This window comes from Panthera onca, chromosome A2 (assembly GCF_046562875.1).
Source record: "Panthera onca isolate mPanOnc1 chromosome A2, mPanOnc1 haplotype 2, whole genome shotgun sequence".
Classification (NCBI taxonomy): Eukaryota; Metazoa; Chordata; class Mammalia; order Carnivora; family Felidae; genus Panthera; species Panthera onca.
Genome location: NC_138340.1, coordinates 58,136,080 through 58,160,022, shown reverse-complemented (window position 1 = coordinate 58,160,022; position 23,943 = coordinate 58,136,080). Strand labels below are relative to the sequence as shown.

At 50.3% G+C, this 23,943-nt stretch overlaps 1 protein-coding gene across 3 annotated transcripts in view; it reads right to left on the bottom strand.

Annotated features, from left to right (window-relative positions):
- MGLL (monoglyceride lipase) overlaps positions 1-23,943 on the bottom strand; it is a 161,938-nt gene that overhangs the window by 29,311 nt on the left and 108,684 nt on the right. For all 3 annotated transcript variants that reach the window (XM_078442681.2, XM_078442680.2, XM_060631938.3), the window contains 2 exons: positions 4,480-4,616; positions 3,050-3,160 (listed from right to left, as the gene is read on the bottom strand). In XM_078442681.2, coding sequence (XP_078298807.1) covers positions 3,050-3,160; positions 4,480-4,616 — 248 coding nt within the window. The remainder of the gene's footprint in view (positions 1-3,049; positions 3,161-4,479; positions 4,617-23,943) is intronic.

Here is a 23,943-nt window from a genome sequence, read left to right as displayed (position 1 = left end):
CTCTCCAGCAGGAGTTTGGTGCCATCAAATAAATCCTTGGAACAGTCCACGGGCTGAGCTCTGGGAGAGGAGGCATGAGGCCAGGACTTGGCCCTGGGAAGCCCGCTCCTCTGCCTCAGTTTTCTCAGGTGGGGGTGGTGTCTGAGAACTTGTTAGAACACACAGACCTCACCCAACCCAGGACCTATCCCGAGCTCTTCTCCTTAAACCTGATGGGGAAGGAGCCACACAGGTATCGCTAAGTAAAACAACCAAATTAAAGCCAAACCCACAAAAACAAAAAAGCAAACCAAAAGAACAAAGCCAACAGAAAGCACAGAGAGGTGTATTCTCATCTGTGTGAAACACAGGAACGAATGGAGGGTGTGTGGGCAGAGGTGGACACTCGGGCTGTCTGCCTCCCCTGGGCCGGGAGACTGCTTGCTGCATAGCCTCATCTTTCAAAGTTTGAAGTATATGAATGTGATATTCTAACGATGTTTAAATTTTAAACAGAGATTCTCCTAAACTCTTTCAGGAAGGTTGTCAGACAAGACTAGATGTGTGCGGGGTAATCAAGTCATCTGGGGGTGGGTAGGCAAATGAATCACAGAATCCGTCAGCCAAAATTGCCCAAGACCCAGGGGCAGCAACAGATTTCATGGTGGGGAGGATGTGTCCTTAGGTCTGGGGGCAACAAGAAATCCAATTTGTCTCGGTTAATAAGAGGAGACCAGCACCCCCCAGGGATGGCTGGCTCCTGACGTGACAAGGTGATCTATTAGCACAGGGCTCGGAGAGGTCACGGCGGTGGCCTTGCCCAGAAGTTCCACCTCCTCCAGTGACTCCGAGAGGAAGCCTTGTGGCCCACCTCCGGGCCCTGCTACCATGACCCCCTTGTGCACTGTATCCAGAAAGCCCCACGCTCTCCAGCATGTCTCTAAGGGAAAACATCCACGGCAGAACACGCCTATTTTCTTCCGTGGGGAAACATCCTAGATGGAGAATGGACAACCCCGGATTCAAATCAATCACACAAGCTGTGTGATCCTGGGGAGTCACTCACCCTGCGCCAGCCTCAGTGTTCCCTGTTCACAGAACAAGGTCGCGACCTCTCCCTAGCGCCTGGGACAGCACAGGACAGCACATGTTTGACACTCAGTGAACTGAGTAAATCTTCCTGGATTACACCACGTGGATGCAGCTCCTCTGTGATCCTGATCTTGCTTATTCTACTTGGACAAGGACCCTTGAGTGATTTGGCCTCGAGTTACAATCCTGGCAGGAGCTGTCCAGGAGGTCATGCCTCCTCTTGCGTGTTGAAATGACCGGGAAGTAGCCCATCTGTGCGTTCGTTCCCTGTGGTTCTGTGAATTACCTTTATTTCTTTCCACGCCGGGGTGGCTTCTGCCTCCACTGCTGTCCTCTCACACAGCACTGAAATTTACTCACCATAGTTGACTTCAGTAAGTGGGTGGCGATTTCCTTACAATGGAGTAAAATTCTATTCTTCAGCAAATTGAGTAAATCATTGTTCTCTGGTTAAACTATCAGATAGTTTCAGGTTTCTCTCTTGCTTAGCCTGTCCCCATTTCATATTGGTGATGTTTTTCTGTATCTAACCAAAAGCCTGTACACGGGACCTCCCAACCCATCTCTGGCTGTGGGCTGGAGGCAACACTTTGAAAACATTTTTATAAGGTTTCATTCCCTGTACTGTGCTCCCTGGCCTGGGTCCTCAGGAGAATATTGCAGGCATCAGAGCTAAGGAGATTATTTAAATGGCCCTGCTGTCATTTGACTGTGAGGCCAGGGAAAGTAGGGTTAAGCTGTGGGCTGATGGCTGCCCAGTCCCCCATGGCCTCGTGACCCCTCACCCCTCCCTTCAAGCCCTTTGAGAGTCCGACAACTGGCTCAGGAGGCAGCAGCCCCACCGGGCGCTGACCTGAGATCAACCCTTTCCTTGGGACCCACAGGATTGGGTTCTCCACTCTCATTCAGTTATGCTCTCCTTAAACCCCCAAAAGGTGGGTCCATAACATTCCCACCCCAGCTTCCCAACAAGCAGTCCTGCTGAGACAATGGTTTCATCTCTTTTCTCAGGGAGAGAAAACACCTGTTCTACCTCTAGGTGGTACAGTTGACCCTTGAACAATTCGAGGGCTGGGGGCGCCGCACCCCCCGTCCAGTTTAAAATTGTGTGTAACTTTGACTTGCCCAAAACTTAACTACTAATAGCCTAATGTTGACGGGAAGCCTCACCAATAACGTAAACAGTTGATTAACACATATCTTGTATGTTCTATGTATTACATGCTATATCCTTACAATAAAGTAAGCTAGAGAAATAATGTTGGTAAGAAAGTCGTAAGGAAGGTAAAATATATTAACAGTACAGTGTTATGTTTATCGAAAAAACATCTCTGTGTAAGTGGGCCCACGTAGTTCATTCCCGTTGTTCAAGGGTCACCTGTATTTGTCAGCTCACTTGCCTCGTCACAGTAGGTCAAAGCCCCAGAATCCAAGAACATATACCTGTGTACCACTGTGTAACAGTATGACCAGAAAAACAAAGTGATGGATGAAACAAAGCAATGAATCATTAGAGTCAGAGGGAAAGATGCTCTGGGCTGGAGCAGAGCCACAGTGAATACACCTCTATGTTACAATTCCAAATTGCCTGCAAGTCCACTCACCATGCACTTTTGGTTGAAGTTGGTAAATATTCAGTGAAAATCAGCTTGAGCCTGGCACTTGACTTGTTAACAAAGGTTATTTGGCTGGATTCCTAACACGTGTGTCCCCTTTTCTCTTTTTAACTCTCACCAGTAAAATATGTGCAAACAGGAACTCATTTTTCAAATTTTGTCTCTTGGAAAAAAACCACACCTGACTTTAGAAAATCCAGAACCCCAGTGGCAACAGCGTTTGATATGTGTCCCCACCTTCACCCCGTAGTGCGTGACATCCAAGAACGGACTTCAGCCCTTCTCCCCAGACTCTAGCTAATCAGTGGACGCTCCGGGTCCCCAGAAGTGCAGGACTGGCACAGAACTGGAAATCCATTTACCTTGAAAGTTGTTGCAGACTCAGGACTGGCAAGAACCAAAGGCGAAATGAGGACCATGCCGGAGAAGAGGCCCGGTCTCTCTGCGGCCGTAAGGATGGTGATGGCACCTCCCTGCAAAGGAAAATGCACGGAGGCTGCTTTCACCAGCACACATGTCTCTAAGGAGCACCATCCTGAGCTAAGTCCTGGCCCGGAGCCCTGACGAGGTCTACCTTGGAATAGACACCATGGAATGTTGGATAAACTGGATCTGCAATTATTTTATTACACATGTTTTTTTCTCTGGGTTTTCCAAGAGCAAACATTTCAGAGAGATATAAATAAGGTTCCTGCTTGTGGGCTGCAAGTTAAATAACACATTCCTACTTCGTTTCAAGCCAAAAGCTGGCAGACCCCCAATTCAGCCATTCCGTCAGGCTTAATATGAGATCTGTGTTTTTGTGATCTGATTAGAAGAAGAGATCACGATACTTTTTTTTTTTCCCTCTCTTCCTGGTTCAGTAAAGGTCCCAGAAATTTAGATTAGGTTCGAAGAAAAATACTTAGTGAACACGAATGGTGCTGAAATCATGAGGTCTTGGTTGTTTGCTGATGTTGAGGGTAACTGGAACCAAGAGCTGAAGTTGCAAATGCTTATAGAACCCAGGTAGGTAACAAACGTCGGAAGCAAGACGGGCTGTGATGAAGGGGCAGCATCCCTGCCGCAGAGTGAAAAGTCCCCCGCTCTACCCCACATCCAAATTGGATCAGTTCAGAGTTCTCTGCCAGCCAACGTGTCAGGTTGTGCCCTTGGGGCCACCAATTTGAGGACCACGGATTTAAAGATGACACTTGGTTGATTCTTAGAGGATTTTACACATTTGAAAGATTAAAAGGATTCTGGGTGACTTTTAAGGAACTGTCTCCCTGAGGAGACTATGTCCCTAGTTCCCATCTGTGCTGTACAAGCTGGGGCAGGAACACGGGGTCAGGGAGCTTCACCTGTGCTTCTCACTGACCCACGAGGCAGCCCCGTTCTGAGAAGTGGGTCTGTGGGGAGAAGGGCCCTTGGGGGGCCTCCCTGTGAAATGGCACTGAGGGGCCAACAGAGCTCGGAAGAAACACTGGTTTCCTGAGAGGTCCCACACCAGAGGTCCTCAGTGAGGACTGGCAGGCAGCCTCCTGGAGCCTTGGGCCCTGATGGGAAGGAAGGGGCCCCTGACAGCTCTGTCTGGGGCTGTCTCCAGGATTCTGCCCTGGTCCGTCCTAAGCACTAAATTTCCCGGGAACTCCAAGTACAGGGCATGCAGAGGCAGACGTGCCGGCAAGGCAGAGAGCACCCGGGGTGGGGAGGTGGGGCTGCCTCTTCTCCATCACTGGGTTATCACACCTCACACCCCAGGCTGGGGATCCAGCTTGACCTGGGCCGGGTCTTCCTGTGCTCTCCTTACCATGGAGTGGCCCAGCAGGAACACAGGGAGCCCCGGGTAGTCTTTCTGCATGATATCCACGTGCTGTAGCACATCCCTGATGAAAACGTGGAAGTCGGACACTACCATCCTCTCCCCTTCGCTCTGTCCATGGCCAACTGGAAGGGAAAGGGAGACGAGAGAACCACAGTTACCGGGAGGCTGACAAAGCCCAAGCTCAGTGACTTCCCCACAGGAGTTACCAGCCGCTCTTTACCGAGGACCTGAATGGGTCACCCCCTGCCCCCGCCCCTTGAATCCTTTCTTTGCAACCGCTGTCCGACGTGGGAATCCTCTCCCCATTTTACAGCTTAGCAAGTTGAAGCACACAATGGTTAAGGAACCTGCCCAAGATCACATGACCAGGAAGTGATGAGCCAGTGCACAAAGCCAGCCCGTGCGGCCAGGACGCTTTCCTTGTTTCCAAGGAAAAAAGAAAAGGACAGGTGCACCAAGTCTCACCAGGCCCGATCTTCCACCAAGTGGCCGGGACTAAGATTGATGGGGCTCGGAATTTTCTGGGGTTTTCCCACTTTCTTAATCCTCACAGTTGTGTTTCAGTGTTAGCCTTTCACCAGGTAAAGTGTTGCATCCTGTCACCTCACTTTACAGCTTTCAGTGACGCTAACATGACAGATATGCGTTAGGATGAAATAGTCAGGTGCACTTGCCAGAAATCTCGACGAAACCGCAGGAAAACTAGGTCACAGTGCATTCCTCCTGGGTTTTATTATCTGCCACGTTTCTGGGCTGTTCGTTCCCCCTTGTTCTTTTCTTAGGGTCTCTCCACGTTTTCCCTCTCTGAAGGACATCAGTCGCTATAGAAACAGCTTGCTTGCTGCCACGGCTTCCTTATTCAGGCTGAAAGCCACTGATGCAAGTATTTGAAAATCACAAAAAAGAACAGGGGCCACACAGCCAGGGTATCTGCCCAAACCCTTCCTGCCACCTCTGCAAGGCACCTGTCGTGGTAATAATGATAGCAGCACCCATTTCACAGATGGAAAGGGTAAGGACTTACTGCCATGAATCCCTGGCCCTGGTGTCCTGGCCCCACCGCCGGGGGCAGGCACGCGGGGTTGCTGCACACCAGCTCTGTCACCTGCTCAGTGGCACCCTCTACTCTCTTGCCCCTCTGAGAATTTTTTCTCCCTTCTTATATTCATTTTTATTTTTTTATGGTGTAAAATATACATAACACAAAATGTACCATCTTAACTTTTTTTTAGCATACGGTTCACTGGTATTGACTACATTCACAGTCTCGTGCTGCTATCACCACCGTCCAGCTCCAGAACGTCCCAAACCAAAACCCCACACTCGTGGTTATGGGCTGAATTATGTCCCTCCAAAATTCTGGTGTTGAACTCCTAAACCCCCGCAGCTCACAATGTGACTGTATTTGGAGGCAGGGCCTTCAAAGGGCGGATCTCATTAAAAGAGGCCATTACGGTGGGTCTTAACCCTATCTGACCGGTGTCCTTGAAGGCAGAGGAGAATTGGACACGGGGACATCAAGAGCACGTGCACAGGGGAGAGACCATGTGAGAACATGGGGAGAAGACGGCCATGTGCGAGCCAAGGAGAGAGGCCTCAGAAGAAACCAGCCCTGCCCACATCTCAGTCTTGGGCTTCAGGCCTCCAGAGCTGTGAGAGAATAAATGTTTGCTGTTTAAGCCGCTTATTCTGGTGCTTTGTCATGGCAGCCGAGCCGACTGATACACCCATTAAACAACAATCCCCCGTTCCCCTCCCCCACCCCCCAACCCCACCCCGCGGTCCTTAGAATATAGTTCAGTAATGATATGGCCAGAGTCTTATTTTTCAAGTTCAAGTTATTCAAATGTGTCATAATTATTTTCTCTGTGTGCTTCTAATTTGATACACAATTAGATTCATTAATTTCAAAATAAATTTGATTCCAGCTCTAAGTTTTGCTTTTCAATTTAATTTTCTTTTCCGAATACGTACGCATTGACCTGCTACAACAGTTAGAAATTTATAAAAAGATTCAGCCAGCTATGTCTTGCTTCTATGCCTATCTATTCGATCTTTCCCTCTTGTTCCCTATGGTTCACCACTCTAGTCATTTTCTGGTTTTTCCTCAAAGCGTTTCTTTTTTGCAGAAATATGAAATTCGTCTCTCTTTTTTAAGATACGTTTTTTAAATGTTTTATATATTTTTGAGAGAGTGCGCAAGCAGGGGAGGGTCAGAGAGAGGACAGAGGATCTGAAGCGGGCTCTGTGCTGAGAGCAGCGAGTCTGAGGTGGGGTTTGAACTCACAAACCATGAGATCATGACCTGAGCTGAAGTCAGATGCTCAACTGACTGAGCCACCCAGGTGCCCTGATCTTTTTTTTTTTTTTTAAGTAGTGTTCACATCCAGCCTGGAGCCCAAGGTGGGGCTTGAACTCACAACCCTGAGATCAAGACCTAAGCTGAGATCAAAAGTCGGGTGCTCAACCGATTGAGTGACCTAGGCACCTTCTTTCTATCTATCTATCTATCTATCTATCTATCTTTCTATTCTTATTTTCCCTCCTTTCCTACATTAAAGGTAGCATGCCACACGTGACTCTACAACAACTCCCCCCCCCCCACTTTTAGCATATTCTGGAGATTATTCCGCACCACAACCAGGCCACAGAACTCTTCTCCATTCTGTTTTCCTGCTATGTGGTACTCCTTCTGTGAGTGAATGAAAGTTTCTTCAGACAGTCTCTTATTGCAAACTATTTGTGTAAAGCCAATCTCTTGTTGATTACACAGTTGACTGTAATGAATAACCCGGGGATGTCATGATGGGGAAGACGCGCCTTCAGGGTGTAAGTCTAGACACGGGGTTGCCAGGTTGAAAAGGACGTGTGTGTGTCACTTTGGTAGTTTTTGCCAAATCTCCCTCCACGTGGGACGTGCTGTCTTTCCTCGATCGGCCAGAGATGGGAGAAGGCTGGTCTCTCTCAGCCTTGCCAACAAAGCGAGTCTGGATTTTTACCAGTAAGATAAGAGAAAAAGGGTAGATAGAACATCTCCTCAGGAACAAGTTGTATTTCTTTTGTGATGAACTGAGAATTCATGTCTTTGCTTATTTTTTCTGTTAGGGTCTTACATTTCATCTTGGTACTTAAGAGTTTTCTATATGCTAGTTATTCATTCGTACTTTGATTTTGTTTATGCTATGTGTGGCTGTGCAGAAAGTTTAATTTTTTTTGTTTTATTATCTTTTAATTTTTTTAATGTTTATTTATTTTTGAGAGAGACAGAGCATGAACGGGGGAGGGGCAGAGAGAAAGAGGGAGACACAGAATCTGAAGCAGGCTCCAGGTTCTGAGCTGTCAGCACAGAGCCCCATGTGGGGCTTGAACTCCCCAACTGTGAGATCATGACCTGAGCTGAAGTCGGACGCGTAACCTGAGCCACCCAGGTGCCCCAGAAGAGTTTTATTTTTAAATAGTCAAATGATCAATCCTTTCTTTTCATGGCTTCTGAGTTTTGATTCTTGGTTGTAAAGGTTTTCTCCACCTCAGGGTTCTAAGGGAGGTCAGTCACATGTTGTAAGTTCTTTTACGGTTTCATTTCAGTCATATGTTGTGACTTTACGGTTTCATTTCTTTTTTTGTGGTTGTACATAACATGAAATTTACCTTAATCACTTTGAAGCGTTCGGTTCAGTGGCATTAACGATACTCACAATGTTGTACAACTGCTCCCCTCTATCAAGCTCCAAAATGCAGATGGGTCTTAATTGTCTTAACAAAATTCAGGAAAAAGTCCTTCATGACCTCATGGTGAGCTCATTCTTGTCATACATGAAAGTTCCCTTTTCACTTGAATCTAGTCTATTTCTGGATTTCTGTTCAGTTCCGCCAGCCTGCTTATTTGTGAGTTAGCCCCTATTATTAAACATGAGAGTATCTGCCCATCCTTTCTACATATTAGGTGCAGGAGGCCCTGGTCACGCCCCAGGTTTGCCCTTGCTCATGTCTGTGGCTCCTGTGCTCTGGCTCTCCTCCTAATGAAGATGTCTCCTGGCTACACAGTCTCTGGCTCCAGGCTCTTTCCAGAGCTGCAGATCTGTCTTGCCATCCCCTGGTCCTAAAGATTCCTGACGGTCACATGGCCCCTACACTGCTTCTCAAACGGGCTCCCCTCCTGGGTTCCACATGGTGGTTCACGGCCCCATTATCTTTCTGAATCATTCAGGCCAAAACAGAGCTGTGGTCTTTGACTTTCATTCTATCCCTACATCCAGCTGGTCCCTGAATCCTTCCAGACTTCCAGATGCACAGCCTCCTGAACCAGTCTTCTTGTTTGCACAACAACATCCCTCGCAGGCGGTGAGACCCTTGTTGCCTTTCACTGCCCACCCCCTCCTCAAGCTCTCCCGGCTCCAACCTGCTGGGCACTGTTCCGCCTTGTCTTCTGGGCACTGTTCTGATCTTGAAGTGGCCAGACTTTCCCCACTTTTCAGAACTCAGTCTGCACATTCCAGGCCAGCATTCGGGGCCTCTGCTAAAGGCTCCCACTCGTCCCTCTGCCTCCACAAAAAGCACATTCCAAGCCACACTGCCAACCACCTGCCCACTGTTCCTCAAAGCACATCCACTTCCTGCCTCGTGCCTCTCATGGAACAGCCCTTCTGCCACAGTGCCCTCACTCCTGCACCAGCCCAGGAGCCAAGTCCTTCAAGACCAGACTCAAATCCTATCACTTCCATGATGTCTGCTGCAATCCCCTGGATGCAGGTGTGATTTTTTCCCCTTCCACACTCCCAAAGCACTTCCGGTCTCCATCAAACATGGGTTGATGAGACTTTCCCCCCTTTCTCTCCTCCGGCATCCCCCCACCACGGACTGAGGGCCCCTGGAGCCAGGGTGACAAAAGCCCTGATTAGTGGCTGACCCCCCCACTGCACTCTGCTCTGGAGGATTCTAAGGTGAGTCTGGCTGGACTGGGCAGAAAAGAGGGCTGTGAGTAATTAGTGATGTCTGCCACAGACACGAAAGAGGAGATTCGGCAGGCATGGACCCCACATTTGCCAGGCTGTCCTCGTGAGCAGGGATCCTATTTTATTCATCTGCATATTCCCCAGGGCTCCGTGCACAGACCCCATGGAAGGTAGGTGCTTGATTAATGCCTTTCACATGAATTGTAGGCAGTATTTCCATAATGGCCACTCATCAAAGAGATTTAACCCCATGACTCCACTTACAGTTGATGTGATTCATTTCCCTTCCCACCGAGTAGACTGAGCCAACTGAGCACTAGTCTGCATGGGCAATTCAAATTCTTTCCCTTGTATCTTTTTTTAAATGTATTTATTTTTGAGAGAGTGAGAGAGAGCGAGTGAGCACAAGTGGGGGAGGGGCAGAGAGAGAGAGGGGGACACAGAATCCGAAGCAGGCTTCAGGCTCCGGGCTGTCAGCACAGAGCCCGACACGGGGCTTGAACCCACGAACCGCGAGGTCATGACCTGAGCCAAAGCCAGTCGCTTAACCGACTGAGTCACCCAGGTGCCCCTCACTTTTTAAAGAACCCTGCACCACAGACCTTCATCCAACATATTTTTGTCTTGTTTGCCTGGTTTCCCTACGTACTATGTTTTTTATTCTGTATTTTGACACTTAAGCCTCTGGTTACTGCTGGCCCTAGAGGGACTGTCCCTCCTAGGGCTAGCCAATTTCTAGAGATGGGAAAGAACTCATCTGTGAGCTAGCCTTCCAGAGCCCACTCACCCCAGGACCCCTCTTCTTTGGCTCCTACACTCCAGGGTACTAACCCCCTGCCCTAATCACCCCAGGGCTAGGTACCAGATAACTAGGGACAGCCCTGAGCCCCAGAGCATGCTGAAATTATTCAAATCAGTCGATTCTATGCCTCTTCTCCCGCCTCACCTGTTCCCCCAGAAACCACAGTCAAGTTTCCTGCCCCCACTTTCCCCTCACTCTCTCTGCCTCCTGATGACCCTGGTGCCTCTTTGGGTGACCCTGCCTGGTGCCATGTTTCCTGTTTCTAGGGATCTATGAATATAATAAATTCTTTTTTTGTTTATTTTCGAAAGAGAGAGAGAGAATATGTGGGAAATGGGCAGAGAGAGAGGGGGACAGAGGATCTGAAGCAGGCTCCATGCTGACAGCAGAGAGCCCGATGCAGGGCTCACATTTGCAAACCACAAGATCATGACCTGAGCCGAAGGTGGACACTTAGCCAACTGAGCCACCCAGGTGCCCTTGAATATAATAAATTGTTACTTCATGACAGTCACCTTTGTGTCTGTGTGACTTACCACACCTGATTAAAACCAATCTTAGTTACCCTTAAAACTCTAGCCCTGTTTTTGATGAAAAGTAAACAGTCATTCTTTGTTGAATGATTAAATAATCCCAGTCTCTCTTTGTCTCATACAAAATACTTCTATTTTCCATGCTATTACCTACCACGTGCAAAAAAAAAAAAAAAAAAATCCGTGAGAAGGATCCAGAAATCTGATCATCCTGTTAACGTTAGAATAGAAAGAAATGAACACCCCACTTCCCTTTTCTTAGGGGACCAGTTCTACTCAGTAGTCATTTTGTTATAGAAGAAAAGGTAACCCACAGCCTTAAGGAAGGGAAGAGAGTGTAGGTGTTGACAAAGTGGTAATAACAGCACCTGACATTCGCACGGCAGTTCATAATTTACAAAGCCCTTTCCCCAGAGTTTATTCCATCTGATCCTTGCGACTCTCCAAGTGAGGGATCCATCTCCCCATTTTCTAGCACCCTCATGCTCGGCCCGCCAGCACATTAGAGGCCGCCAAGGACTCCAGCGTGGGGTCCGGTCTCCAAATCCAGTGCTGTGACTATCACGGCTCCATGCAAAACCTGGGCAGGAAGCAGAAGGTTCGGAAGCTGATGGCATGAAAAGAAAAGCCCTTCCTGATAGATAAAGGACCCGTTGTGAAAACACACAGCTGGCACCTTCCCTCTGAGCTGGTGCCCGGAGCTGCTCACACCTGAGGCCAGTCCTGGGAGTGGCTGATTGGCTCACTCGGGGTGGCTCACACTCCCCAAGCGGCTGAGCTCTTTAGCGCCTGCACACGTGCAAACACAGGGGCGCTGGGAGGCATCCTTTGAGAGCCTTCACAAATATTTGAGAGCGGGGCACGGTGGGAACATCCAGGCTGGGCAGAGACCGATATCTAAATTGAATTGAACCACGAAAAACAGCAACAGACGTTCGCCGAACACCTCGTGTCTATGAGCAAACTGTGTTCACACGTGTTACCACGGGCAGACTCTGTAGGTGCCCCTGCAAGCTTTACAGACACGAAGGCACATTTCTGGGAGGTTCGGCAGCCTGCCTGGTGCAGGGCTGCCTCGAGGACATGCCGTCTGGTGCAGGCCGTCCTCGAGGACACCCGGGAAGAACAGCCGGGTCCAGGAAGGGCAGGGTGAGTGCGCCCCCGCCCCGGGCACAGAGTGGACAAGGACCCTGGGTGAGAGGAAGGAAGTGTGCTGCCTTGGGGCGGGGGCCACAGTCTAGGTACGGCATCTACCCAGAGAGGGGCACTGAGGACAGTTTCACAAAGAAGAGTGACATGTGCATTTCTTTAAAAATTGGCTTCACTTGATCCCTTTTGCCACAAGACCATCATGAAAAATGCTGTCCAAGGATTTGTCCACCGACTACATCTGTGTCCCCCTGGGTATAAGGGACCCCAACGCCGCCTTGGCTCCGGCTGCCAGGAGTTGGGAGGGAAAGATTCATCTCCGGGTGGAGGGAGGGAGTTGTCGGGGTGTGGAGCCGCCCCCAGGGTCAGGGGGACTGAAGACACAGTGAGCCACAGACTTTCCTCAATAAAAGATATGTTGCCCTGACCTCCACCCACATGGAGGAGGGCAGCCTTCGGCTCAGAGGCCGGCTGGCAGCACCATCCGCTTTCCTTGCAGACAGGGAGACTGAGGCCCACAGAAGCTGGGAAGGAAGTCCTCGTGAAGCCTCAGAGTGGCAGAGCTGGTAAGCCACACTGTACCTTTACCATCAAGGGAAGAGATACAGGTGTTACTTAAAATGGGGGCCTGTGGATACAGGTGTCAGCATCAGACCCACGCTCTCCTGCATCAGTCCCTCTGCCTTCTGAAAGGCGCATGTCACCGAGGCATGTCTAGAATGATAACACGGTTTCCACGAGATGTCACGGGCCCCAGCTCCCAACTTTGCCACCTTCTGTGTGAACGCAGCACCCTGGCATCTCTGGTGAGGGGGTCTATGGCAGAGCCCACAGCTTCGACTGCCCCAGCTCCCATCCCCAGTGTGAGGGTTTCTGCACAAGCAGAGAGCTCTCCGTGTTTCTCAACTCTGCCACTCTGGAGGTGCCCCCCACCCTCCAAGGTGGCTGCCTTCCCACAGGCCACACAGGTGGCCCCGCAGGATTTGCTCAGCCTGCCAGAAAAACCAGCTCTGGAAAGACAAACTAACAAGAAAAGAGCTCTGGTCTTGGCCTTGGCCTAATTCCCCATCACCCAGAGAGATCCAAGGCGATTAGCTATCTAGCAGGCTGTTGCATTTATTCACATCAGCCCGGTGATTTCAACCATTCCTGATGTTCCTGGGGAGTTTTCCTCCCGTGGGCAAGGCAGCCACGGGAGGGGTGTGGGGCTGACTCAGAGCCTAGGCTCCAGAGAGCTGGCTTTGGTGTTCCTGGGGACATCAGGCTGATAGGAGGACGGACCCTTGCTCCCACTGCAATTAGGGTATCGGCCCTGCATTCCTGGCCACCCCACAAGAGGTCAGCCATCACCAGGTGGGCGGGGCCCTTGCAGGATGTGTGGTTCAGACCAACAAGACAGATGGTCACTGTGGAGCCTCTGGCTTTGAGAACCTTGTGGCTGGACCAGCAGGAGCCAGATATGGGAGTCACGGCTACTAAAACCCAGAGGGCGTGTGAGCTGTGGATGAGCTACCAGAGAGGAGCAGGCACAGTTAGGGGCAAGGAGAGGGCCCTCCTGAAACCCCTACTTCTGAGTCTAATGTAAGCACCAGCTCATATACGCTACAGGAAAGGGAGAAACCGGTCCAATCACTTTGGAAAACATTTGGGCATCTTGTAGGGTGGAAATTTCATGCTTAACAACCCGACAATTCTACCCTAGGCATAAATACACCCAAGAGAAATCTACGTGCGTGCCCCAGGAGACAGGAATATGACTGTGCAGCAGCCTGTGGTTGTAGCCAGAGGATGGACATCTTGTAGCAAAGGGGACTACTCTACAGTCAAAGCAGTAAGTTAAAGCTTACACGCAGCCCCATGGTCAAAACTTAGCAACAAAATATAAAATGAAAAAAGCAAGTCATGAAAGACTGGGGAAGTGTGCAGTTCAGCTATTTTACATAAAAGCTAAAAACATTAAAAAAAAAAAACCCAAGGAAAAGCCAACAATGTATCTTTTTAGAGTCTTACACCTAGGTGATAAAAGGGTAAAATAACAAAGCAAGGGAATGAGACACACATTGGAAGAGGATGGTTATGTCCGGTTTCTTGCCTGAGTGTAAAACTGGAAGACACGTACCCATCTCATAAAGTTGTTGGGGGAATCAGTGAAATCGCACAGCATGCCCGGCATGTAACAGGTCTTCAGCACAGGCCAGCACATTCCCCTGTCCCCACATACGGTTTCAGAGGAGAAAATTCACAAACCAGCTCTCCAAAGAGATGAAGGACAGCTGGTCCGTGGATTTCTTAGAGACGAAGCATCAAACTACCCTTCAGCTCGACTTCCTGCAAACTAAAAATTCCCAGGTTTAACATATAACAGACCCTTTCTCCCCCTCTTCCAAAACATGAAGTTCAATCTGCCATGTCCTCCACCCGATTCCAGAAATTCCCACGTGGGGCTCTTCAGTTGCTTGATAAAAACAAAGCGATGCTGCAACCCAAGTTCAGCTTCTATTGAAACTCGGCCAAAGTCTACTTTGAAAAAACAAAGGGCAATGCGCACAGTGAAGTGGATTGCCTTAAAAGAAGCGCAGATTCATTTCTCCAGGACGTGAGATCATATATGTATACACGCAAACACACACACACACACACACACACACACACACACACACACACACATTTTTTAAGAGAGAGAGCGTGCTCATGCAAGCAGGGGATGGGCAGAGGGAGAAGGAGAGAGAGACGATCTCAAGCAAGCCCCGTGCTGTCACCGCAGAGCCCGACACGGGGCTCGAGCTCATGACCGTGGGATCATGACCTGAGCTGAAATCAAGAGTCGGATGCTCGACTGACTAAGCCCCCCAGGAGCCCCGTGATAACAACTCTAACCTGCAGGATCACCGTCTAACGTAAAGACAAACAGGCAAAAGCCAGAGGCTTCCAGGCAGTAGAAGACTGGGGTTAAGGCGGAGGGCTGGAGTCAGCTCTGCCTCCCTGTGACCTGGGGCAGGTGACCTTGCCTCCAAAGGCTCGGCTTCCTCACCTCCAGGGAGGGGCACTCACAAAGCCCACTCCATGGGGCGCCATGAGGGCTAAGGGAGGGCATGAGTGTAAGGTATGTGGCACACAGGAAGTGCTCAATAAATGCTTACTGTCATTATTAGGCACCTCTGCATTCTTTGCACTGAAACATGTGTGGTGTTGTCAATTCCAGCACAGGATACAGTGAAATCAGCCACTCCTCTAAATTAGCATTAATTATGCACTAACATGTCAGCAAGGGAGACCAACGTCAGAAGTGCCCTTGGTTCCTAGAAGTTTGGAAATGATGATTTAGATCTTTCCTATTGATTCCTCAAGCAGATGCAGGGGCAAGCCATACCCTAGGAAGACTTGTTTCCTGAATCAAATCCCTACCTCCTAATGAGGGGTGGGAGTCCCGCGTGATAACGGTGAAGAGGTGGAGGCTGGGGGCCTGGAATCCGGCCGCAGACTTTTCCCACCCACTCAGTCTTGTCAGGGTAATGGACAGGCAGAGGGAGACCTTTGGCAGAAGCCATCTGCCAGGATCCTAGGGGTCCTGCTAGCTGGAGCCCCTGATCCCTGCTGGCCCTGCCTGTGAAGAGGTTAGAGACCGGCCCTCTGGCCCTCTCTGCCCACCCTTACCACCTGGGTACACTGCTCATCTCCCAGCATGGAGGGATGGGCCGTGGTCCTGCCGCTGCCAGCCCAGCGCCCTGTGGAGTGAGTGTTCCCCAGCCATCCCGGCTGCAGGGCACCAAGGTCTTTGTGCCACCGGGCAGTGTGACTGCAGGATGGTGCTAGACCTGGCTGCACTGTCCCGTATGGTAGCCACCAGCCCCATGTCTGGGGAGAACCCAACAAGCACTGAGGTAGCCGTGGAGTATGGGGTTAGGTAGGACGACTCTGGGGTTAGACTTCCTTAGGTCAAATCTGGCTTCGTTATAGTAAGGCGTCATGCAGTGTGTTCAACTTCCTTCAGCTACAAGGCAGGGGGCAATAATTACCCTACCTGACTTGGACTGTTGGTAAGATTGACTGAGATAATCTGCACAGAGTCCTCAGGTCAGTGCTGGGCATAGAGGAAGTGATCATTAAGTATTAGCTGCAGAAATAAGAAACAAAACAAACAAACAAACAAAAAACAACACCCACTCCTGCCCTCGCTGACCAGAAATTACTATCAGTAAAGTTTGGTCTTGGGGCGCCTGGGTGGCTCAGTCGGTTAAGCGTCCGACTTCAGCTCAGGTCATGATCTCACGGTCTGTGAGTTCGAGCCCCGCGTCGGGCTCTGTGCTGACAGCTCGGAGCCTGAAGCCTGCTTCGGATTCTGTGTCTCCCTCTCTCTCTGCCCCTCCCATGCTCATCCTCTGTCTCTCCCTCTCTCTCAATAATAAATAAACGTTAAAAAAAAAAAGTTTGTTCTCAATTCAATGGCTTGCCAGCATGAACTGTGTGAACTGACCTGGGAAGACCTCTAAGATACGTCATTGGAAGAAAAACGTCAAACTGTGGAATGATACCTAAATGGCTCTTTTTAACAACCCACAGACTCATGCTCTTCCCTATGGCCAGCTGCCCCTCGAGTGCCCTTGGTCAGGCCTGAGCCTCCTGCTGGGACACCCAGGATGCGTGCCTTACGAAGGGCAGAAGGTTTAGGTGGAGGTGGCCACGGCTGTACCTTTTGGCAAGAACAGCGGAGCGTAATGTGACTCCTTGTTCGGTCAACACCCACTGTTCCCACATCCGGTCCCAAAGGGCATGTGCTGGGGCGTGGGGTGGGGAGGAGGTCACTCCTGCTAATGGACAGGCCTTCTCTAACAGGGCTGCTGCAGGAAGACAGAAAAGCAACCAAATAAATGTTGCCTAAATGCCTGCTGTATGCCTGGTCTTGGTGAGGCACTGGGAGCCTAGAGTTGATTCGTAATTTGATACATACTATATCAATAGCCCCCTACCCACTGTTACATAATTTGGGGTTTGTTGTTGTTGCTGTTGTTTGTTTTATTTTAGGGAGAGATAGAGAGAGAGAAGAGAGAGAGAATGACTCTTAAGCAGGCTCCACATTCAGTGTGGAGCCCGATGTGGGGCACCATTCCAAGACCCTGGGATCATGACCCGTGCTGAAATCGAGAGCTGGACACTCAACTGGCTGACCCACCCAGGTGCCCTTGTTACATAATTTGTACTTGTGATGTCTACCGACTGCATGATACCCCATCAGGGGGATAAAATCAAGACTCACTTAACTATTCTCAAGGGTGAGGCACTGAGATTGCCCTCAATCTTTGCTGTTATAAATAACAATGAGATGAACATCTTTTTACAGACATTTATAGAATTGTTAGGACTGACTTGGCAAAATGGGAGTTCTAGATCAAAAGATAGGACTATTTTGGGGAGTCTCCATCCATAGAACCAAAAATGCTTTCCAAATGGACAATTTTGTTGCCAGCAAAGGGTGGAAATCTGAGCTTTCTCACATGCTTGTGTGCACAGGGAGCCGGGCCTTTGTTTGTTATGGGGGAGGTGGAAAACCCACTTGGTTTCCAGGCAAGAACCCTATGGAAATATCCTTTTGGTCTGAAGAACACGTAGCTCAAGTCACATATATATTTTTTTCTCCTCCACCTTTGGTAGGGAGCACAGAACCTACATGTGACCCAAACAAGGGTTCATAAAATAACCCAGGCACTGGGTTAACTCATGTGGACTCCGGTGCAGGTGGCATCTGTGTGACCGCACGGGCCATACCCAATGCACCCAAAAGTGAGGTGACTGAGAACCAGCTCAGAGGCTGCCTATGTCATCAAGCCATAGTCTTCCTGTTCCAGCAACTTTCTCAAGATGGTGCTGCACCATCTGATTCCAGTGTTTAACCTCAGTGCTTTACTGGGATGAGAATGCCCACGTCCCCAAATTGCCTTCCGGCTCTAGAGATCACGGTTTCAAGGCCTGTTTTCCAAGGAAGGTCTCGTTTGCTTTCCATGCTCCTGTGACATCCAATAAGCAGAAACCCCATTAGCAGCGGCATATTGCATGAGTGTAAGAGCTTCAGACCAATGACAAGTTAAAAGCAAACTTGCATCCTTAAGCTAGCAGCCGAATGGCCATTTGCTGCCATCAAGAAAACGAGTTCGGTCATCAGCCTACACAACCCCACTTGTGCTAAAAACGTCCTCGTCAGGTTCTGAGAGCAGGGAGTAGGGACGAAGGGGGACTCAGAGTCACGGGGCCAAGGGGCTACAGAGGCGATATGATCCAGGCGAGACGGGGCTGTGTGCCACCAGGGCAAGGACAGCGTGTGACCAGGGGCGTTCCGCCTCTGTCTTCTGCTCTCTTTTTACGAACCATGCATATGGCAAAAAGTCCGAGATCACAGCTTGTTGGCCTGAAAAACAGTTTGTTTCCCTCAACAAAAGCCATTTCCTCCTCTTGTGTTTGCTGATGGTCCAGGCTTCCTTCCACGGACCCTTGGAACAGCATGTTTTTGTCTCCCCAGTTACAACCACACGAAGTTACCTTCCACTAAAGGAAACCGCCCTCCGCCGTAGCTCTCTGCAGCATCCACGTACAAGCTCAACTTTATGAAGGACATAAAGACAGACATTAATTTCTTTACTAATTGACGACAGCTTGAAAAAGGTATAAAGATGCCAGAATTCAGCATATGGGCTATGGAAACACATTTTGGCTCAGTTTTTTTTTTTTTTTTTTTTTTTGTTTTTAGCTGTTGCAACACGCTTTATAATGTAACCAGCTAGGAGGCTGTTAACGGTGCGGCATTTTAGAAATAATGCGTTTTCGGGATTTCGTGTTTAGAGGGTTTATTTGAAAACATCCTACTCTCTACTGTATAAATAAGAGAAAACAGCATGACAAAAAGTGTCATAACTAAGGTTCTTGGCGTCTAACAAGAGGATCTTCTGCATCAGGCTGGAGGATGAGGACTCAGTTTCAGAGAACTGAGGGAGGCTGGCTCCCACCATGGGACTAGCAATCACCTCCCACGTGTCATGCCTGTGGGGACCATTCTCCTGTTCGTTTTCCGTCTCACCAACAGATTCTGGGTTAGCCAGAATCATCCAGAAATACCAGACCTTTCACCCACATAGTTCTGACCAAAGTTGAATATACAGAAAGTTTATAAACAGGCAACAGCTGTGGGGTGGGGCGAGGCGCTCACTCCCAGAAACTTCCAGGATGTGATGAGATCAAGGACTAAAAAGCCCGTGAAAAAAAAAATAACAGGACGCTCTGGAAATTCCAAATAACGCTTGAGGCAAATTACAGCACACCATGAGATTACTCCATGAGAGCAGCAATCCCAAGGGTTTGAAGCTTCAGAAAACGTTAAGTATATTTTTAAAAGCCTTCGTACATTTAGAAGCAAAGGAAAAATGTCACAGGGACAGGCAACAAACAATGTGCCAAATCAGGCAAATCCCTGACCTGACCCGGCTTTCACAGAACACATTGTTTTAAAACTATTTTCCCCAAGTCCTTCAGATCGTCCTCATTTTTGTTGGGAAATAGATTAAAGAGACTCTGTTTCGACTTAGGTATTTGACCGCACACAGTAAACCCACTGACTGACAGTCAGTCTGGAAGACAATAGGAAGGATCTGGGTTCACGTCCTGACCGCTGCTTTGTAGCTGTGCGAGCTTGGGCCAACCACCTGGCTGCTGTGATCCTGGTTTCCCGTCCCTTACGACTGCCCCCAGGGATGGTGGCTGGCAGGTGGCTGAAGGTTACACAAGAGAGCAGGTGAAGGCGGCTGTCGGCAGCAGTGTCTGTCCAGCCTCCCCAGCACGGCCTTCCTCCCTCGCCTGAACGGGGCTGTGGGTGGCCCGGGGTGGGGGTGGGGGGGCGCTGTGCCCAGAGCAAGCTCCCCTCAGAGACAGTTGTCACAAGCCCTCCCTGTGAGCGGGGGCAGACGAGCCACGGCGGATGAATGGAGAAGGCCAACTGGGGCACTAATGTCTTCCGGGACCCGCTGTGAATCTGCCTGTTCTTGCCCACCTTGCTAACAAAAGTGCATCGGCTTGAGGCCAACGCGAAGAACAGGGTTCAAATAGAATGGGACACCTGGCGGGGGCCAGGAGCTTGCGAGAGACGTGGCCCACACGGGAACAGGTGGAAATGGCAGCGTGCCAGCAGGGCTGAGGGGAGCAGGAGAGACCCAGCTCCTGGGGTTGCTCAGATGACCCAGCGTCCGGCTAAAGTGGGAAAGTCTTCCAGGCTCTGCTTCAGGGGAAAAAAAAGCGAAACAAAAATACATGCAGCCACTGCCACCGAGTTTTCTCATATGGGGGCCCCACACATCACTGTTGCCGCGTTTGTCCAAGTCCGTCCAAGCTGCTCACCATCCCTGAGCAGATGGCAGTCACCCTTCTTCTGAGAGCGAAACTCTCCCTGTCGTGGCTCGCAGGTCCTGTGTCCCCCGCCTCGCTGGCCCAGAGGGTTTCTCATCACCGCTCCCCACCCCCTCACTGCGTGTGGGGCTCCGCTCATCTTGTCTCTCCCCTGGAAGGCCCCCAACTTCTCCCTGTGTGCCTGGCCTCCCCAGGCCCAGTGTCCCTGCTCTGTAGTGTAACGTGCTCCACACCATAGAATCACACCCCCCAAAGACGGTGTGCTCCTTGGGGGCAGGATGCCTTATCTTTGTGTCTCCAGCATCTAGAAAGTGCCAGGCCCACAGAGAATGCTCAGGAATAAGGGAGCTAGTGAGAACCCAAGGTTGTGGTTTACGGGGTCACAAATGAGAGGTTCACTGCAGGGAACTGACTGCAGGGTCTCATGTCCAGCCCAGCCCCAGATGGGGACAGTCACAGTGTCTTCCATCAGGTGGCTGTCCAAAGACTTATGAAACATACTTCCAGGCTCCCTGGGGACCTCGGCTTCCACCAAGACACCTATCCAGTTTCTCAACGATGGTCTCAAAGGAAACACTCAGACCCCGTGATGGGTCTGACTCTGTGATGAGTCCACACCCAAGGTCCCTGGCACTGGCTCACAGACTCCTGAGCCTGCACAAGTGACTCAGACACATCACAGAAAGGGGGGGGGGCTGCCCCACAGGAGCAGGACTTCATGAGGGAAGGGGCCCCAAAGATATCACACAGAGTAAAGCATAATTAGCAAGAAGATTCAGAAGTATTCTCCAAAACGCCAAGTGTTAAAAGTAATTATAAGCAAAGATCAAATAACTTGTGACCGCACTGTGGATCTCACTGGTATGGTGCATGGAGGGAAATTTCAGTTTCTTCCATAAAAGCATGCCTGCCCTCTGTGGCCTCGGATTTCTTCCCCCTCTTCACCATGAAGAGGCATCTGGCCTCCAAAGGAACATCCGAGTTCAATCTCAGTTCTTCTGAGTTCAGGGTTGTACACAATCTGTTGACACTGCTCCTTCTTGTATAACTGCTGGGAGAAAGCCCGAAGTTCTGGCCATGGCCCCGAGACCTGCCCACAACTCACCTGGCTCACTGCCATCACGGCGCTAGAGGCTCAGCAGTGGCCCCCACAAGTTCATATGCTGAGGTCCCAAACCCCAGCACCTCAGAATGTGACTGTGTTTGGAGACAGGGCCTTTTAAGAGGTGATCAAGCTAAAATGAGGTCACGGGGGGCACGCCCTCTCCAACCTGACCAGTGTCCTTACAAGAGGAGACAGGGACACAGAGACGCACGAGGGACCACCACGTGAGGACGCAGGGAGAAGACAGCTATCTGCACGCCAAGGAGCGAGGCCTCAGGGGAAACCAATCCTGCCGGCCTTGGACATCAGCCCCCAGAACTACACAGAAGTAAACGTGTGCTGTTTAAGCCCCCGGCCCGGGGAACTTGTTCCGGGAGCCCGGCCAGAGCCAGCTCACGTGCATGGCATCCTCTCCATCGGGCTGCGACAACTACAAATGGTCTGCCTTCCCTCCACACGGCTCCATCACGGGCTCTATCCTCGTGCAAACAGAACTCTCTTTGCTCAGAATGCCACCTTCGCCTGCCCACCTCACAAGCTCATCCTCAACCATCCACACCCCCTGCAGACATGACCGCCCGCGTGCTGGGCCCCCTGCCGCAGGGGGCTGCTCCCTCCTCTGTGTGTCAGAGGCCACGACCATGCGTGCAGCCCACGAATGGCCCTTTGTCGAGAGGCCTGTAATCTGGTGCAAAGTCTGAGCTCCCGACACTGGGGTTCTGACTGTTCTCACACTGAACAGGACCAGAGTAAAAGTTTCAGAGAGCTTTCCTGCTATAATCCCTTCAAGATGCATGCATTCAGGTAATGCCCATTTTAAAAGGAAGATGGCATGATGGCCTGCTCTATTTCCTACTTCCCAACCCACCAGCATGACAAATTCCATTCATCTTTTAATCAACTAGACATTTCCTGAGCACTTGTTACGTGGAGGTGGGCAGGGGATGCGATGAGCCAAGAGCCCCCTCCCCACCCCAGACAGGCCTGTTGTCATTCTGCTGGAATCATACAAGAAACACAGAAAAAGCAGAGCAGGTCTGCTGGTGGGACACAGCAGAGCAAGGGGCAGGCGAGCAGTGCACAGGTGCGTGTGTGGATGTGGGGGTGACAATTTCAGAGCCTCACGAGAAGGTAATCTTTCAGTAAAGGTGAGAAGGAGGTGACAGAGGAAGCCACTCAGACGGCTAGGGATGCATGTTCCCATTTCCCATGGCGGAGGGGGGGTGCGTGGGCGGGGAGCACAGGGAGGCCAGTGATCTGGAGACGGAGGTGGGGGGTTGGGGATAGGGAGGGGAGAGTCCCTGGAAGAGATTTCCAAGGGGCAAGGGTGGGGTGGGGGCAGAGGCTCCCTGCTGAAGAGCCTCCTCTTGTGTCTAGTTTGCTTCCTGGTGAAATTCAGGGCCCTTTTCCTTCAGGGTTTGCTGTAGAGACAGAACTCAGAGTCCCCATTGTACACCCAGACCAGGGGGTGGCCCTGAGCCTCCTCACTGATGCAGGCAAGGAGACAGTCTCCATATCTGCTCCCGCCAAGCTGCAATGTGCCGCACCCCCCTTTGTCAACGTCAGAAGTGACATACAAAAAAGTAGAGGGAAGTGTAAACCCAAGGGAGTGAGACCCACGGCCCACGGTGAGGGAAACAGAGAATGGCCCAAACAGCAGGGGGGGACGCAGGAACCCCAGGGACTCAAGGAGACATCAGCTTGTTCTGTTGACCAAACCACTGGCCTCAGTCATTTACACACACATACACATGCGTGTGTGCACGCACACTCCCATAAACATGCACACATAGCTGAAAGGATATACCATAAAACGGGGTACTGGTTGCTTCTAGGTAGTCTGATTAAGGTCATTTTAATTTTTTTTCTTTTTTAAATATTTTCCAAAATTGGTACAATGAACTAGCATTTTGTCATCTGGGGAAAAAATAAAGGCTGATTGTTTTTTTTTTTTTTTTTGAGTCACACTTGTACCTGTGCACAGACACATAAAGCATGGAAACGAAATCACCCAGCCCTGCAATCAGCCCCCCATCCTATCTGCTCTTGAGAAATGACTTTAACTGGAGTTAGGGCATCCATGCATTAAACCAACACACAGGGACTTGGCCAGGTGGGGAGGATGTGAGAATTAACGAGAGGGGGCAGGGTGAGGTACCAGCGGCAATCAATATGAAGAGTCCTTTAATACCACACTGATGCTTCTGCTGGCTTGGATCAGAGCCATCAAGACAATCCCTCAGCCTCTAGCGAGACACCCTCTGGCAAGGCTCTTACCAGAAACAGGTCTGGGAAATGCTTTCCCTTCTATTCTGCTATCTCTGCCTTCTCGGAAACACACCTGGAAGCTTATCTTGGTCACTTGGTACGTTCACTGCCAACGTGGCTGCAACCCCTCCTCCCTTTCCCAGGGGTCCCTGAAGGTCCCAGACCTGGGCTCAGCACTTGCTTTGATCAATGCAATGCAGCGAAGGTGATATATGGCCAGGTCTGAGCCTAGGCTCCAAAGGTTTTGCAGCTTCT